Source organism: Gymnogyps californianus, chromosome 17, assembly GCF_018139145.2.
Source record: "Gymnogyps californianus isolate 813 chromosome 17, ASM1813914v2, whole genome shotgun sequence".
In the NCBI taxonomy this organism is placed as follows: Eukaryota; Metazoa; Chordata; class Aves; order Accipitriformes; family Cathartidae; genus Gymnogyps; species Gymnogyps californianus.
This window is the reverse complement of record NC_059487.1, coordinates 17,536,142-17,550,385: the sequence shown is the minus strand read 5'-3', so window position 1 is coordinate 17,550,385 and position 14,244 is coordinate 17,536,142. Positions and strand designations below refer to the sequence as shown.

Below are 14,244 nucleotides of genomic sequence, written 5' to 3'. Positions count from 1 at the left end.
TCCCCTGCCGGCGCGGCCCAGCCAGCGGCGCGGCCCCTCCGCCCCCGCCCCGCCGCCGCGGCCCCCTCACCGCCCTCCCCCCCCGCCCCCAGCAGCCCTCCTTCCCCCTCCCCTGTCGCGGCCCGCCCGGAGGCCCCCCACCTCCGCCCGTCGCGACGCCGGCGGCAGGCAGCCGGGGCGCATGGCGGCGGGGGCGGGCGGCGCGGCATTGGGGCGGGCGGCGCTGGCGGCGCCGCTGGTGCTGCTCTACTACGGCTTCTCCATCGGCATCACCTTCTACAACAAGTGGCTCATGAAGGTGCGGGGCGGCGGGGCGGCGCGGGGCGGCGGCGGGCGGGCGGCGGCAGTGACGGCGGCTGTCGGTCCCGCAGAGCTTCCCCTTCCCGCTGCTCGTGACCCTGCTGCACCTCCTCCTCATCTTCGGCCTCTCGGCGCTGGCCCGCGCCCTGGCGCGCTGCCGCTCCGGGCGGCCGCCGCCGGCGCTCTCCTGGGCCGACTGCCTCCGCCGGGCGGCCCCTGCAGGTACGGCGGCCGCGGAGGGCTGGGCGGTGGCGGGGCGGAGGGCCGGCCGGCCTGCCGCGGGGGAGGGCCGGGGGCCGGGGCCGGGGCCGGGCGCGGCGGCGGGGTTCGAGGAGCGGGCAGGGGAGCGAGAGCGGGGCGCTGGGCGCGGTGGCTGGAGGGGGCCCGCGCCGCTTGGGCCGTCCCGGCGCCCTCCCGGGCCTCCTCCGGGGCCACGTTTGGCTGCGGCTCGCGGGCCCGGGTCCTGGGCGGTCTGCGGGGCCGGGCACGCCCGGAGCAGGCGGGACGCCTGCCGCCTCCCGTGGGGTAGGCGAGAACCGGGGGGAGCGGCAAGCGTCGCTCCCGCGGGTGCCCGGCGCTGCCGGCGTCCCGTGCGTTCCCTTACCAGGTGCAGGGCAGGCGTAGGCGTTACTGACAGGTTTAGCTTTGGACGTGCTACCTTTATTGGTCGTCACAAAAACTAGTTAGAATATGGAGAGGCCGCACTGAACGTATTTTTCTGAAGGAGCCACCAGCAGACGAGAACATACAGCGAGAATCTTGTACAGTACCTCATAAGTTGTCTCTGCAAGTTATTTTTTCTCTCTAACGTTGCTATCAAGCCATGCGTTTATGTTATTTCAGGAGCTTTCTCTGGTTGGAACTTGGTCTTTATGATACAGAAGTTCATCGTACATGACACACAAAACTGCCGTAGCTGAGACGAAGGAGTGAAGCTCCTACTCAGAGCACAGAACTCTAGCTACTTCAGCAATTTTTTGGCTGTGTATTTCATTGGTTCAGTCGTTGTCATACTGTCTCCCACAGAACAGCATCTGGTCTAAGATCTCTGGCAAGGTTTGCAATATCTTACACAACATGCCCCATGGTTTCTTGAAAAATGCTTTCTCCACATCTGTAGCAATACTACCTTTCAGCATAGCGTGCCACTGGATCAGTAAAACTGTTTCCTGCGGTACGAAGCTTATATACAAGGGAGAATAGACTGTTACAAGAGCTGCACCAGGATTAAAGGTGTGTGCTCAGGATTGTTGCCAGACTTGCTTCTTCAGGCTTCTTGCAGTGGCTCTCGTACTTACCAGTTATCATGCTCTGATACCTTCAAAGAAGACTTTATGCAAATCTGTGATGGCATTCAGTTACAGGGAGGGCAAGGGTTATTTCTGCACTTATGCGTAGTGTATGGTCAGTGAGCACAGTGCTGAGCCTAACTTAAATCACAGGGAACAGGACAGAAGCATAAAGAGCTGAGGATATCTGAATTATGTTGGTACTGAAGAGTTAACCTGAGGAAAATTTTTTTTTTTTCCTGGGTCTGCTCTGCTTTCTGTGTTCATGGTCAAGTAGCAGGGTTTTGGTTTGGTTTTTTTTTTTTTAATGTGGTGGAAGACAGTTAACTTCAGGATTTTTTCTTTAATTCTTTAGCTCTGTCAACTTCCTTGGATATTGGGCTGAGTAACTGGAGCTTCCTATACGTCACTGTCTCCCTGTGAGTACAAACACCGTCTTCCCTGGGAGCCCTCGGGTGGGGTTTTGTGCTTTGTCAGCGTCAGTTTCTTGAATGGGTATGGCTCGGTGGGGTTGGCATGCAGGGTCTATGATAGCTTGCTGGTAGCAATGTAGAAGGGGGTGATCTGATTCCTAATAGTACTTTGCTGGGAAGGACTACATTGGAGGAGACTGACAGTGTATTTTGGTCCTTACAGCTACACGATGACCAAATCCTCTGCCATTCTCTTCATCCTGCTTTTTTCACTGCTCTTCAAGCTGGAGGAACTGGTAAGGGTCCCGCGCAATGCTTTAGGGAGGGAGAAGGTCAGGCGCAGGGAAACAGGCAGTACGTGTACAAGAAAGGTATAAGTAGAGGAAGAGTGCAATTGCGTGGATGAATCTGAAAGAAAGGAGGTGTCTGTCTCTGTTGAGCTCCAGCAGTCTGTAGTGACTTTGTGTTTGCTCTCATCCAGAGGGTGGCATTGCTGGTGGTGGTTCTGCTCATCGCTGGGGGGCTCTTCATGTTCACCTACAAGTCCACACAGTTCAACGCACAGGGGTTCGTGCTGGTGCTGTGTGCCTCTTTCCTTGGGGGTATTCGCTGGACACTCACACAGATACTTATGCAGAAGGCTGAACTGGGTATGTAGGGTGTTACGAAGGGGGAGGTGGTGCTGGTAACGGGATGGGGAATAAGGAGGTGGTGGCCCTTGCTGCAGAAACAAAACATCTTGTGTAGGGGACAGTGTTTGAAACCTGGGGCAGGGGTTATCTGTTGATGGGTAATGAAGGTGGCTTGGCGTCTGCAGCAGCACAGGAATGGGTATTACAAATAAGATGTATGTCTAGGAATGGTACTAATGAAGGCTCTAGGAGCTATGTTATTCCCTGGCTTGTTGCTACCTGGTCTGTTATTGATTCTCCTCTTTCAGGGCTCCAGAACCCCATTGATATCATGTTTCACCTGCAGCCGCTCATGTTCCTGGGGCTCTTCCCACTCTTTGCGGTGTTTGAGGGTGCGTGAGTTACTTAGAGAAAGCAGGGATAGCTTTATAGAGTGGTTGGGGAGATTGCTTGGCAGTTTGTTGTTTGAGATGATTCATTTAGATAAGTGAACAGCTATGAACTTTACAAAGTAGTTAGAGACCTGGAATTATAAGGACCCAGATATACCTTATGCTGGCAGAACATTAAAGAGTGCATAGGAATAGTAGCCTGCCACACTTGTGGAAATACGGGCTATGAAGAACTGGCTCCACATCCTCCTGACACTGGAATGTGAGCAGCCCACACCCATCTTTTTGTGAGGAGTCCTGGGAGTCGGGAAGGGTACTCTGCTACTCACTGTCTTGTTCCTAGGCCTGCCTTTGTCCGTATCAGAGAAGCTCTTCCGTTTCCATGAAGCAGGAATGCTGTTCTCTCTGGTAGGGAAGCTGTTCTTGGGTGGAATTCTTGCCTTTGGTCTAGGCTTTTCTGAGTTCCTCTTGGTTTCCAGAACATCTAGCCTCACCCTTTCCATTGCTGGCATTTTTAAGGTAAGGCATGGTTCCTGTGCTAATACTAGAAGGCAAGTACTGAGTCATCCCTAATGGGCCTCATGTGGTGGGAACGTCCTTAGAGCCTTAGAAATCATCTCCTGTTATTTTCGTTCTCCTTGCACAGAAGCTTGATGCTTTGCCTTGCAGTCTCTGCAGTGAAGTCCCTTGGTCCCTGACAGCAAGGGACAGAGACTAGCGGCTGTTCTATAAAAAGTACCGTTCAGGTCCAAAGTTTAGTGGGATCTGGGATAGGCTAAAACACATGGGCCTCATGAGCAATGGATGGTGTGGGAGGGAGGAGGGATAAGAAGGGCATGCTCTTGCATCACACCTGGATATGAACAAACCACTGGTTTGAGCTATCTCTTTAACCTAGTTTGGCACATTCTCCCCTCCTTTGAGGAATCCAGCACACGTACTTTTGAGCTGAATAGTGACACGTGAAATTTGTCTGATCCAAAAGTCACGAGATTCCCATGTAGCCAAGCTATGCATTCAGAGGAGTTAAAATCCCACATCCTAGTTTAACAGGTTGTTCTGTTTCTAGAAACTGTTTTTAGAACTCTCTGCGCATGGAAGAATGTGCTGATGGAAATTAGCAGCCTGGCATCTTGATCTAGGCTTGAGCTGTAAAATGTCTCATGCATATCTCCTCAGGTCTTGCCCTGCCACTTGTCATGTTTTTTGTTTCCACAGGAAATCTGCATTTTATTCCTCGCCACACGTTTGCTGGGAGACCACCTCAGTCTCTTGAACTGGCTGGGCTTTGCTGTCTGTCTGGCAGGAATCTCCCTTCATGTCATTCTCAAAGCCATGAATTCCAAAGGTGACTCTGTTTTAAATCCCTTTCTGTTTCTCTGTGGGCATTCTCGTAGCTTCACTAGGAGCTGTGTCTAGTTCCAGCTCCTTGCCAACGCCAGGTTTGATGGGTACTCTAGTGAGTTTGTCACTAAATGGGCTGTCTGCATGCAGGTGAAAAAGCACTGAAGCTACACAAAGAGGCCAGCTCCAACCCTGACCTGGAGCTGCTGCTGCACCACACTGAACACGGTGAGGAGGAGGAAGAGGATGTTGAAACCCCACAGCAACACTAACCGAACGTGAAGCACAAAGCAGCCTGCTCTGTTCTTACCAAACCTGCCTGAGAGCTATCTAGGAGGAAGGTCCAAGAGTCTCTGTCTGTGACCACCCAAAGGAGAGCCAGAGCCTGGTGAGAGAGTCCTGCTGTTCTGCTACAGTGTGGATCTGTAGATGCTGCACAAGAAACAGGCAATATCCCTTTCACAGAGAGCGAACTTGGAAGATGAGCCCTGGTTCAGTGGAAGTAGAACGGCGTGGTGAGACTGGGAAATGCTGTAGAAAGCTTATTAGGGAATCCTGAAGGCTGTATATTGAGAGTGTAGACCATGAGCTGTACAATATGCGTGGACACGTCTGGACTGCAGGCTGAGTGGTTCAGGGATGATTTTAGTGTTGTTTAGGCTTTGGCTTCAAAAGAGAAAGTAGATATACCTTCCCATACTTACTTTATGGTTCTGCTAAGTAGGAACTCCCATCTTGGTGGGAGCAGATGACTACGTATAAGTAGACTTGTCCCAGTGAGAAGGAGCCTTTGTGCCTGGTGACCTCCATGTTCTGTGTGCAGAGTAAGGAGAGAATTAAATGCTGATATTTGGGACCAATTGAACGTAGCCAAATGATGTTGGTTGGAGGAAGGACAGGGATTCATAAGTACTTCTGGCCCTACAGGCCAAGGGGAGAGAGAGCAGTAGCACAGGAGATCTAGCCTGAGCAATAAGCTTATCAGAAAGTATGTGGGTATTTGAGGGGGGAATTCTTTGTTTTTTAAATAAACTGTTTTTCTGATTCCCTTTTGTCTGCACGTTACGCACCTATGCTTCATCAAGCAGAGGTCATTTGCCTTCTGAACTCCTTTCCTTTTAGACCCACGCTGACCGTGCTATTGCATGCCCAGTTATTTTTGAGGCCTGGCACACAAAATACTTGCCCATGAACAGGATCCTTGATCTCTGGGACTAGGGGGATCTTCCTGCAACCTGTCATATTTGTGCCAGCCAAGAGAGCGCACTGACTTGTCTGCCTTCATGTGTGCACAAGACACCATATCCTAAGAAGACTTCTAGTATTGTGGCTTTTTGTAGGAATCTTGTCTCTTTGCCCCATTGGATCGGATCAGTTAGTGCTGCGGCCTTGTCCAGGAAAGGGGAATGGTGCAGGATTTAAGATGTGTCTTTTTCCTTTCTGCTAAGCCACAAGTGGTGTTGGGCAGGTGGCTGGTTTTTTACGTGGCAGAATTTTTGCCTCTTTGAAAGTTTTGTTCGATGGTAGCTTTTGGAGTTTTTGCAGTGGAAATAACTTGAGAGAGCTTCCCAAAGGGATAACGGTGCGATCTTTCTCCTGAGAGGACCTGGGTATTAAAGTGAACTTCTCGTATTCTGTTTGAGAACCTGAACCAGTTTGACTAGACTATCCCTTTGTTGATCTTGCTTCATGGTTTTCAGATACAAAGTCTTTCCTCATGACTTTAATCAAGAGCACGTCCTGCAAAAAACTGGTTCTGAAGAGGAAAACTTTTGTTAATAATGATCATCTTTAATGATGTTCTAATAGACACTGGTAACTTGCTTCGAAGCAGACAGCAGATGGTGCAACTACCTCACATAAAGCTACTGAACCAGCAGTTCCAGGCCAGGCTGGCACACCAAGGGATCTTGTGCATCAAGTAGGATGCCTGGACCTGAGAATGGCTTGGTCTGTCCCTAGCTGGAGTTTCCAATAGCCGAGACTTGTGATGCTTCCAGCAGGATTCACCCTGTTTACCCTACTGATAGGTGTAAGCCCCAAGCACTAAATACTCTGTACTTGATGTGGGGCAGTGATGCTTTCTGCACGTGATCTGTGTTTAGCAATACCACAGCTGCTCTTTGCATTTCACTTTCCACTCTCCTAGAACTGAACCTCGGGCATCCTTCTGCTGTGTAACTCTCAGACTGGGATTTCAGGTCGCTGTAAATCCAAGGTAAAGGCAGCTTTGTTCACAGGCCAGGATTTGCACCACATACGATGCTTGAAGATGAAATTTGATTGTGCCAATGCAAGCACTTGTGAACTGTAGAGCCCTGTAGTCTGTTGCTTCCAGTCTCATTTCCTCTTCAAGATAGAGGAGATGCCCTAGAACCTAGTGTCCATACTTAGCATTTCTGATCTAGACATAAGTTTTTGGTGACAAATACGACACTGTCATTCACTCCAGTGAAGGATGCGCAGAACAGCTTTTGGGACAAGCAGTTGGTTCTGCACCCTTCCCTGGAAAGTTGCCAGCTGCTTGCTTCCAGTAAGGCTAGGTAGATGTCTGTTTCCTTGTTCAGTAAAATTTTGTTCTTTTCAGAGATAAAGATAAGAGAAACCTGGAAATAAGAACATAAAAGTGTCTACTGCTTCATGATTTTGCCACAGCATATGGTACGGGTAGTCAGTCCAGTTTGCTTGTGAGACTGACCGGGCATCATTCATCTGTCTCGGAAAGAATCCTATTCTAGTTCCTTCTAGTATCCAGATAGGAATGGCAGAGGATCTCTGTCCTCTTCCTGCCCATAAATTTAAAAACCCTTATGCAGAGCTTGGTGATAATTAATACTTAATTTCTCCTTGAGATTCAGTGGAGGAAGAAGTTTTCCCCCAGCCTCGTAAATCCAGGTAGGGATCTTGTGGTGCAAGGAGAGGTTCATGGTAGGGCATATTCTACAGGTGCTTCTGTGGCCAGCATACAGCAAGGAGGCCCTAATCCAGCTCATGCTGAAGTACCTCTGCTGCTTTTCTGGGTCTGCAGTGCTAGGATGGAAAGGTTTTTCGCTCAGTGGCAGGCTGGGACTTGCTGAAGGTGGTCCTGCAAGGATTCCTGCCTTGGACTCTAATCCGCAAGGTCCTCTGCTTCTGGGAAAGCATTGCTGTTTTGCAGTCTTTATACGACTTTTCCCTGTGTAGTTCTCTCTGCAGGAACCTCGCTGGGGTAGAGTTGACTATGCTATGACTGCTTGTGTGCAGAACAGGCAGGATCCGTATTTTTGCCGCTCCTCTCTCCCTTCATCCCTCCAACACTTGACTTTCTATGTCCCAGCTTCTTTTAGGAGTAGTGCAGGAAGGAAGTTGCTTCCTGGCTCCCAGTAAGCACCCAGTAGCTCCTGTGGGGACCTCTTCTTTAAAATGTCCTGTCTGGCAGGACTGCTGGCAGCAGCAGTGGTGTCACCCATCTGAAGGCTTTAACTGGGACTCTGCCTTTATCCCCAATATTCAATCAGAAGGTCAGGACTAGACCAGACCCAGTGTCAAACAAATCAAATGTTAATTAGACTATGTAAATGCGGTTCTTTCTGACCAAGCACCTACTGTGTCCTGCACCCAAGGAATGACATGGCTGAACAGCTAGCTGTGTCCCAAATATCCCTCTTATTCCTGCTGCAATATGTGTAAAATGAAGGTGCTACACCACCCCAGCAGATACTGATAGTCATGTTTAATACTTCTGCTCAGCATGGTAGATGCTTCTGCACAGGCTTGTGGAGCAGAGATGACAGGACTTGGGAATCCCAGGAGAGAGAATGCTCTAAGGGTTTCTGAAAACTGCAGTGATGCTTCCTGTCCTCTCAATTCCACCTTTTACTTTACCTTTTCATTCTGCCCTGTGGGTGGAGCTTAAGAGCTTGCAGGGCAGGGACTTTGGGTTGTTGCCTTTGCACTTAGAGTCGGGATTTTAAACTATGATGTGCTTTGAAACAATTAAAATATGAAAACATTTTGTTTGGGTTTTTTTATTCCTGAGGATTGGTTTCTGCATTCTTTTCATAAAAAGAAAGGAGAGAGAATATACACTGACAATCTGATCTCCCTATTCTAGATGATTTAAGGAAAAAAAATAGCAACTAGATCTCTGTATTTCTGGACGTTTTAGCTTTTGTGGGGTATGTTTGTCAATTAATGGTGTTGGGTACCAGGTTAATTGCTAGATGTAGGTGATGAGTTCAATAGCAGATCTTCAGGAAGAAGAATGTAGAAAGGATGGATAGTAGTCTGCATCAAACATCTCATGATAAACTTCTCAGGCTGTAAGGGATAGCATATGAGGAACTAGCAGTGAAGAGCTGTTCCTGCAAAACTGGCTGAGATATGGAATTTAGAATCAGCATATCCAAAGGATGTTTAGACTAAATAACTGTTCTGTTCGGAAAATCTGGGGACAGATATCCTGATGGGGAACCTGAAGAAGTTACACTTTCCTGCATACTTGTGGGAGATTAACTTAATGTGTACGTGGCTTTTCTGCTGCTTTGAAAGTCCTTTTTTTGTCTGTTTTATGCTAGAACTACTCCTACCATTCAGATGAAATGGCACATTGATTTAATAACGTCATTTGGGATAGCATGTTCCCTGCTGGCCAAAGCTCCAGAATGTTAGAATCACAAGGTCTAGATTCAGTCAGGCTTGCTAGAATAAGGTAGGAAGGGGCAGCAGTTTCACAGCATCTTCAGGAGTCATTTGAGGCATGGAAAAATTTGCATGGTAACTCATCAGAGAGAGAAGGCACAAGCCCCTGGCTGGGCTTAATTGGAAAATGCAATTTCTTCTTGAGCCCTGATAGCTTTGGGAGTCTTCCAGTACTAGGAGTCTTCAGGTCACCTTGCATATGATTTAGCCACTGAATCTCTGTTCCTTCAGCTTCTACTTGAACAGCTAGATCAAGAATTGACAAGCAGAGGTCCATCTGTGTACTAGCCTTGATTCAGGTCTTTGTGAGGTGAAGGCTCGTGGGCCAGCCCCAGCATGCTACAAAGAGGTGAGAATACACACTGTTCACCCTTCAGCACTGCATTCCACGAGTGACCAAAGCAGGAATGCTAAACATATGTGTCCAGCTATGCATTAAAGACATGGTCCTGCCCTTTGGTTGAAGAGAGGATCTTCTTGGAGTCCTCTCGGGAACCATGCAGCTTGACCAATTTTGAGGGTCTACTGAGGCCTCTCTGCCGCAGCTGGGGGTTCTTTTAGCATCTGTGCATCAGCGTGTTTGCCTGAGCAACGGTCCTGGATCTAAATTGCTTTCTCTAGCCTGGAGCATTCCTGCTGAGATCTATGTGCACCTACCTTCATGGTGCTGTCATGCACTCCCAGCCATGTATGCAGGGGTAGCTGTAGATCTGTAACTTAAGAATGGAAATGTACCTCCTTCACTGGAGTTTCAGAGCTCCAGCATAGAAGTTTGCATTTAAAAACAGTGTAGTGTTGGGTATAAATGTCATTGCTGCAGGTGCCTGACCAGGCTTACCAAACAATAAGCAGTGAGCAGCTCTGCTTAAGTCTCTTCATCTTCCTGCCATTAACTGACCAAACAGAGGGGGCTTTTGCACTCTAAACTGTTGCTGAGTGCTTGGTGTTGCCTGGGAAACATAGAAAGAAAATGAAAGGATGCTGTTGTTTGTGTGTTTATCTTGCTTTTGTAACAGCTTCTGGTGAGAGCCTAAACTTTGCAAGGGAGGGAGCACAGTGTGTATGTTCCCCGCTCCCCACACCCCCGGTGCCAGCATTGCTGTTCTTGGTCCAAGACCTGCTTGCTCCACTTTTGTTCAACTGCATCCGCTGTGTCTGTCTGCTCTGCGTCGCCCCTTCAGCACTGGCAGGAGCACCATGATGAAGGAAGGGCAAATCCTGCAATTTGTGGTGAGTGGAACTCACCACTCTCAGTGATCTGAGACCAGTTCTCCATCACAAATTTCAAGGCTCTGATTAAAGGAGATGCAGAGGTGAGGCATAGAGGTGACAAAATGGGGAAGCAGTGTTGGTGCTTTGGGGAAACAGACAAAGGTTGACTTTAAAGCAGTGAGGTGCAGCCGTCCTGTTGGCCAGAGCTGTCTTTCTCAGCTCTCTTCCCCTATCCATTGCACCTCTGAGCCTTCCGGAAGCACTTCTGTTCCCTACATTTGGAAAAGCAACAAGTTAGGGATAGAGTGTCTGTGATGAATGCTTTCCTATGACTTTTTGACCTTCCCTGCTGCTTGTTCCACTTTGCTTTTACTTTCACTGACTGCTGTGTCTGCAGGGCTCGTCTGTACTCCAGAGCTTCACCAGGCCTCAGCTATGTTGGCTCTGAGGCTCACCTGTGAGAGTGTCATATGGTGCAGGGCAGAGCACTCTCTTCTTGGCTGCTTTAGTACTCTATCTCAGCAAGAAATGTTTTAGACACAAAGTGGAAGCACTGGCTGTATGGAGAGCCGCAGGAGAGCCCGTTTGAATCCACCATGAAGCTGGCAGGGATGCTCTTCTGTTTGAAGGGCCTGATGCTCTCCTGAGTGCCCCCTTCCTGGGACTCTGACTTCCTGAGAGCCTGAGAAGTCTTGGTACTCCAGCTCTGCCCTGAAGCTCTCAGAGCAAATCTTGATTGCTTGCAGTTAGGTGTACCTGATTTTGCAGGCTCAGCTAGTGCAAGCAGCAAGTTTAGTGTAGGAGACCAGTGAGCAAAGTAAAAAGGCTTTGGCAGAGGTCCGTGCGGGAACTGGCAAGAAGGAAGGGGTAAAAGCTTTGTGATTCTTTGGGAAAATGGCAGTGTTCCTCTCTAGGCAACTCCACTGGGGCATGGTGTGGGGCTCCTTTCTGTCCACGTATTCCTTGGCTCCCCTCCCCAGAAGCCTCAGGGGTTGAGGGGTGGGTCCTAGGTGAGAGATCGCTACCTACCTCCTAGGGCCAGTTCCTGGAATAGGTCTGTAAAGGAAGTCGGTGGGCCTCATCCTCACTTTTGCTGAAATTGTAGTCCTGCCTTCAAGCTGAGTCACCCTGTACCTGGATGTGGTCTTGCTCAGGAGCAGGACTAGGGTGCTGGGTGGCTTCTAGGGGATATGGCAGAGTTGTGGGCAAGCTCAGGAGGGGTGGGGTGGGACTGTATGCTGGTGCAGGGTGGTGCAGCAGAGTGTTAAAGAAGCAGCACAGCTTGTCTGTTGAACACTGTCCATCTCACTTGAATGGGCACTAACACTTAATGAAAGGAAGAAGGAACCCCTGCCCACTCTCTCTCATATAAGGAAAAAACCCTACTGTGCACTGAAAATGCCAGAAACAGGAAAAGAGGCAAGGATGAAGGACTTAAAGGAGGAGACAGGAGTGCTGCAGCAATGGCACAAAGAAAATGAGAAGGCACAGTCTTGTAGTGATAGCAGTGAAGTGCAGACTCTAGGCATGAAGAGGTAGGGTTGGAGTCTACTGAGGAGACAGGATGGAAGTACGGAGGGTATGGTAGTGGGGAGTGGGAGCTGGGAGTACCAGTAGATCCTGTTTGCCTCTGGAAATAACCCTGGGTGGCTGCGCAGCTCTTTGGCCTTGTACAGAGGTAGTCAAGGCCTCTTGTCGTTGCTGAAGCTGTTTCAGACTTGGATCGATGCAGTGGGCTGGGGATTGGAAACACTGGGTAAACCTAGCCCTTTGTGCAGGCACAGGGCTGTGAGGTCTCCTGCCTTTAAGAGGTCCCTTTGTTTGTGCCACAGTGTGGTCTCTGCGGTCTTCTGAGAGGAGTGATGAAGCTCATTGGTTGTGCAGACTGTTTTCTGACGAGCCCCGAGTCAGGGGCCGCTTTAGGGGATGGGAGAAGTAGTTTTCTGTGCAGTCAGTCATTGTGTGGCACAGTTTGGTTTTGTCCTGCTTCCTCAAAGGAAGAGTATGAAGGCTGAACATGCTGGAACCACTCTTGAGCAGTGCGGTGTTGGAGAGACCTGCATGTGCATGCAGCAGCACAGACACACGAGCCCCTTTGCTGGGGAGAGCACACACACGTATGTTCGTTCTGTGCAGGCCTTTCCCTGTCTGTGCGGGCCCACGTGCACACACTGACACACAGCCATACACAGGAAATAGAGGGCTGTGATTGAATATTGACGGTGTTTGGTCTAATTAACCAGCGGAAGCAAAGCTGAATGATTCTCAGAGGTGCTGCACTCCTTCTGCAAACTCTGTTCTTGCCTGTAAGACCAGGTGTTTACATGTGTGCTGATTTTGCCCCCCTGCCCATTCCCCTGGGAGACTTCTTTATTTGAAGAACAGATGCTTGGCTTCCTGCTGAAATTTCAATACAGTAGACATCTTGAGGGCAAGGAGAAAGTGTCCCTGCAAACCCCTCTGCACTCGTCTGCTCCTCTACCCAGCAAACAAGCTATCATCAGCAAGCTTACTGTGGGAAAAGCAGCCTGGCTCCAAAACACACAGGAGTAGCAAGGCAGAGCGGCAACACAGGGCCTGGTGCCCAGCAGTAGGGCTGCCTCAAGCTGTGCTTCATTTCTTGTTTCAGCTGAATATCTCTGTAGTTTTTATTACGTGGTTTGTGGTTGGTGCCTAGTGAGCTGGGGAAAGGGGAGCTTGGCGTGCAGATGGCTGGAATGCTGGTTAGCACCCAACCTGGGGCTGTAAAGGGCTCACATTCATCTGCGGTCTTTGCAGTGGCAAATAATTGCCCCTAACTCTATACCCCTGCTTCTGCACTGAGGCTCTTTTTTTTCATCATTGGGGTATGCAAATTTTGATGTTCACAGCCTTGGGTCTCTGCAGTCCAAGGAGGCTGAAAGAACCTTTGCTCCTAGTCTGCACCCTGCACTTGGAAATGGCTGACTTTTCTGGAGTAATGCTAACCTGAGAGGTTCTGTGTCCTGCAGTTGCTTGGGGAGTCATATTTTGGGGAGTGAACTGTTGGTCTTGCTTTGCATTAGGAAGGGTGACGCAGCCAAAACTGAGCTGTGTCTGGGACTTAGGAGAGTGGTGGTTTTTGTGATGGTATTTCCTGCTGAGGGACCTGCTGTGCTGAGTGCAGGTAAGCCTCCTGTGAGGAGTGGACAGGTAGCTGTGCCGCTCACCTCCCTTCTCCCACATGGTCGTCTTGTTGCCAGGAGCCAGGACGTCTGAATGCCTGGCTGGGCCTTTGTTGCCAGCCTGGCCTCCCTCTGGACCTTGCCAGGAGCAGAAGCTGCTGCCAGCTTCTGGCTGCTTGCCCAGTGAAAAGTAGCAGAATTGACCATGCGATTGTTAATGAAAATCAGAAGCAGGAAGATGCAGCCAAGCCCTGTAATTGCACTAATTGGAGCCATTGTCATGAATGTGCTAAGAGCCACTCTCCTGGTCTCAGCCTAGTAATTCTTCTAACCTCATGTTTCAGCACCTCCTCCACCACCCTGCACAAGGCAGACCCACCTGCCATGTGGACATGATTCACTGTATAAAGGGAGCTGGAAGGTGTTACGTCCCTTGTCCTGTGGAGCTGCTGCTTTGTTTCTAGATGTTGAAGGCCTCCGGTGGAACTCCCCAGGGAGAATGAGGTGGAGCTGGTGCCAGGTGTTAGAGACTGTGTGCCGCACAGCACTTCGCTTGCAGCCTTGAATTCTCCCTCTGTGTCAGAAGACAAGATGGATCAGCCTTGGCCAAGCAGGAGCTTCCTGGACTCTGAAAGTATGGGAGTGAGGAAGCAAGTGTTCAGCTGTCCTGAATGGCAGGGTCTGGGGGGGCAGCAAAGTGTGTGTTGGGAGGGGGCCGTGTAGCTGATGCAGGCAGCTGACATTTTGCCTCATCCTGCCCTGTAAGTTTGGAGCTAAGAGACTCTTTCTCCTCCTATGCTGAGTTAGAGATCACAGGATAATTCAGGTGGGAAGGGACC

The 14,244-nt window shown here is 49.8% G+C and overlaps 1 protein-coding gene across 4 annotated transcripts; it reads left to right on the top strand.

Annotated features, from left to right (window-relative positions):
* The first annotated feature begins 52 nt into the window (after positions 1–52).
* SLC35C2 (solute carrier family 35 member C2) lies at positions 53–5,414 on the top strand. 4 transcript variants are annotated; one of them, XM_050907206.1, is made up of 9 exons: positions 53–298; positions 372–522; positions 1,945–2,008; positions 2,226–2,298; positions 2,547–2,652; positions 2,943–3,026; positions 3,370–3,545; positions 4,245–4,374; positions 4,521–5,414. In XM_050907206.1, the coding sequence occupies exons 1-9, from the start codon at positions 182–184 to the stop codon at positions 4,640–4,642; spliced, it is 1,023 nt and encodes a 340-aa protein (XP_050763163.1). In that variant the 5' UTR covers positions 53–181; the 3' UTR covers positions 4,643–5,414. The 4 variants fall into 4 exon arrangements, with proteins under 4 accessions (XP_050763163.1, XP_050763162.1, XP_050763165.1 ...); XM_050907205.1 differs by having other exon boundaries at positions 2,484–2,652; XM_050907208.1 differs by having other exon boundaries at positions 57–298; positions 2,484–2,652; positions 3,370–3,434.
* Positions 5,415–14,244: the final 8,830 nt, after the last annotated feature.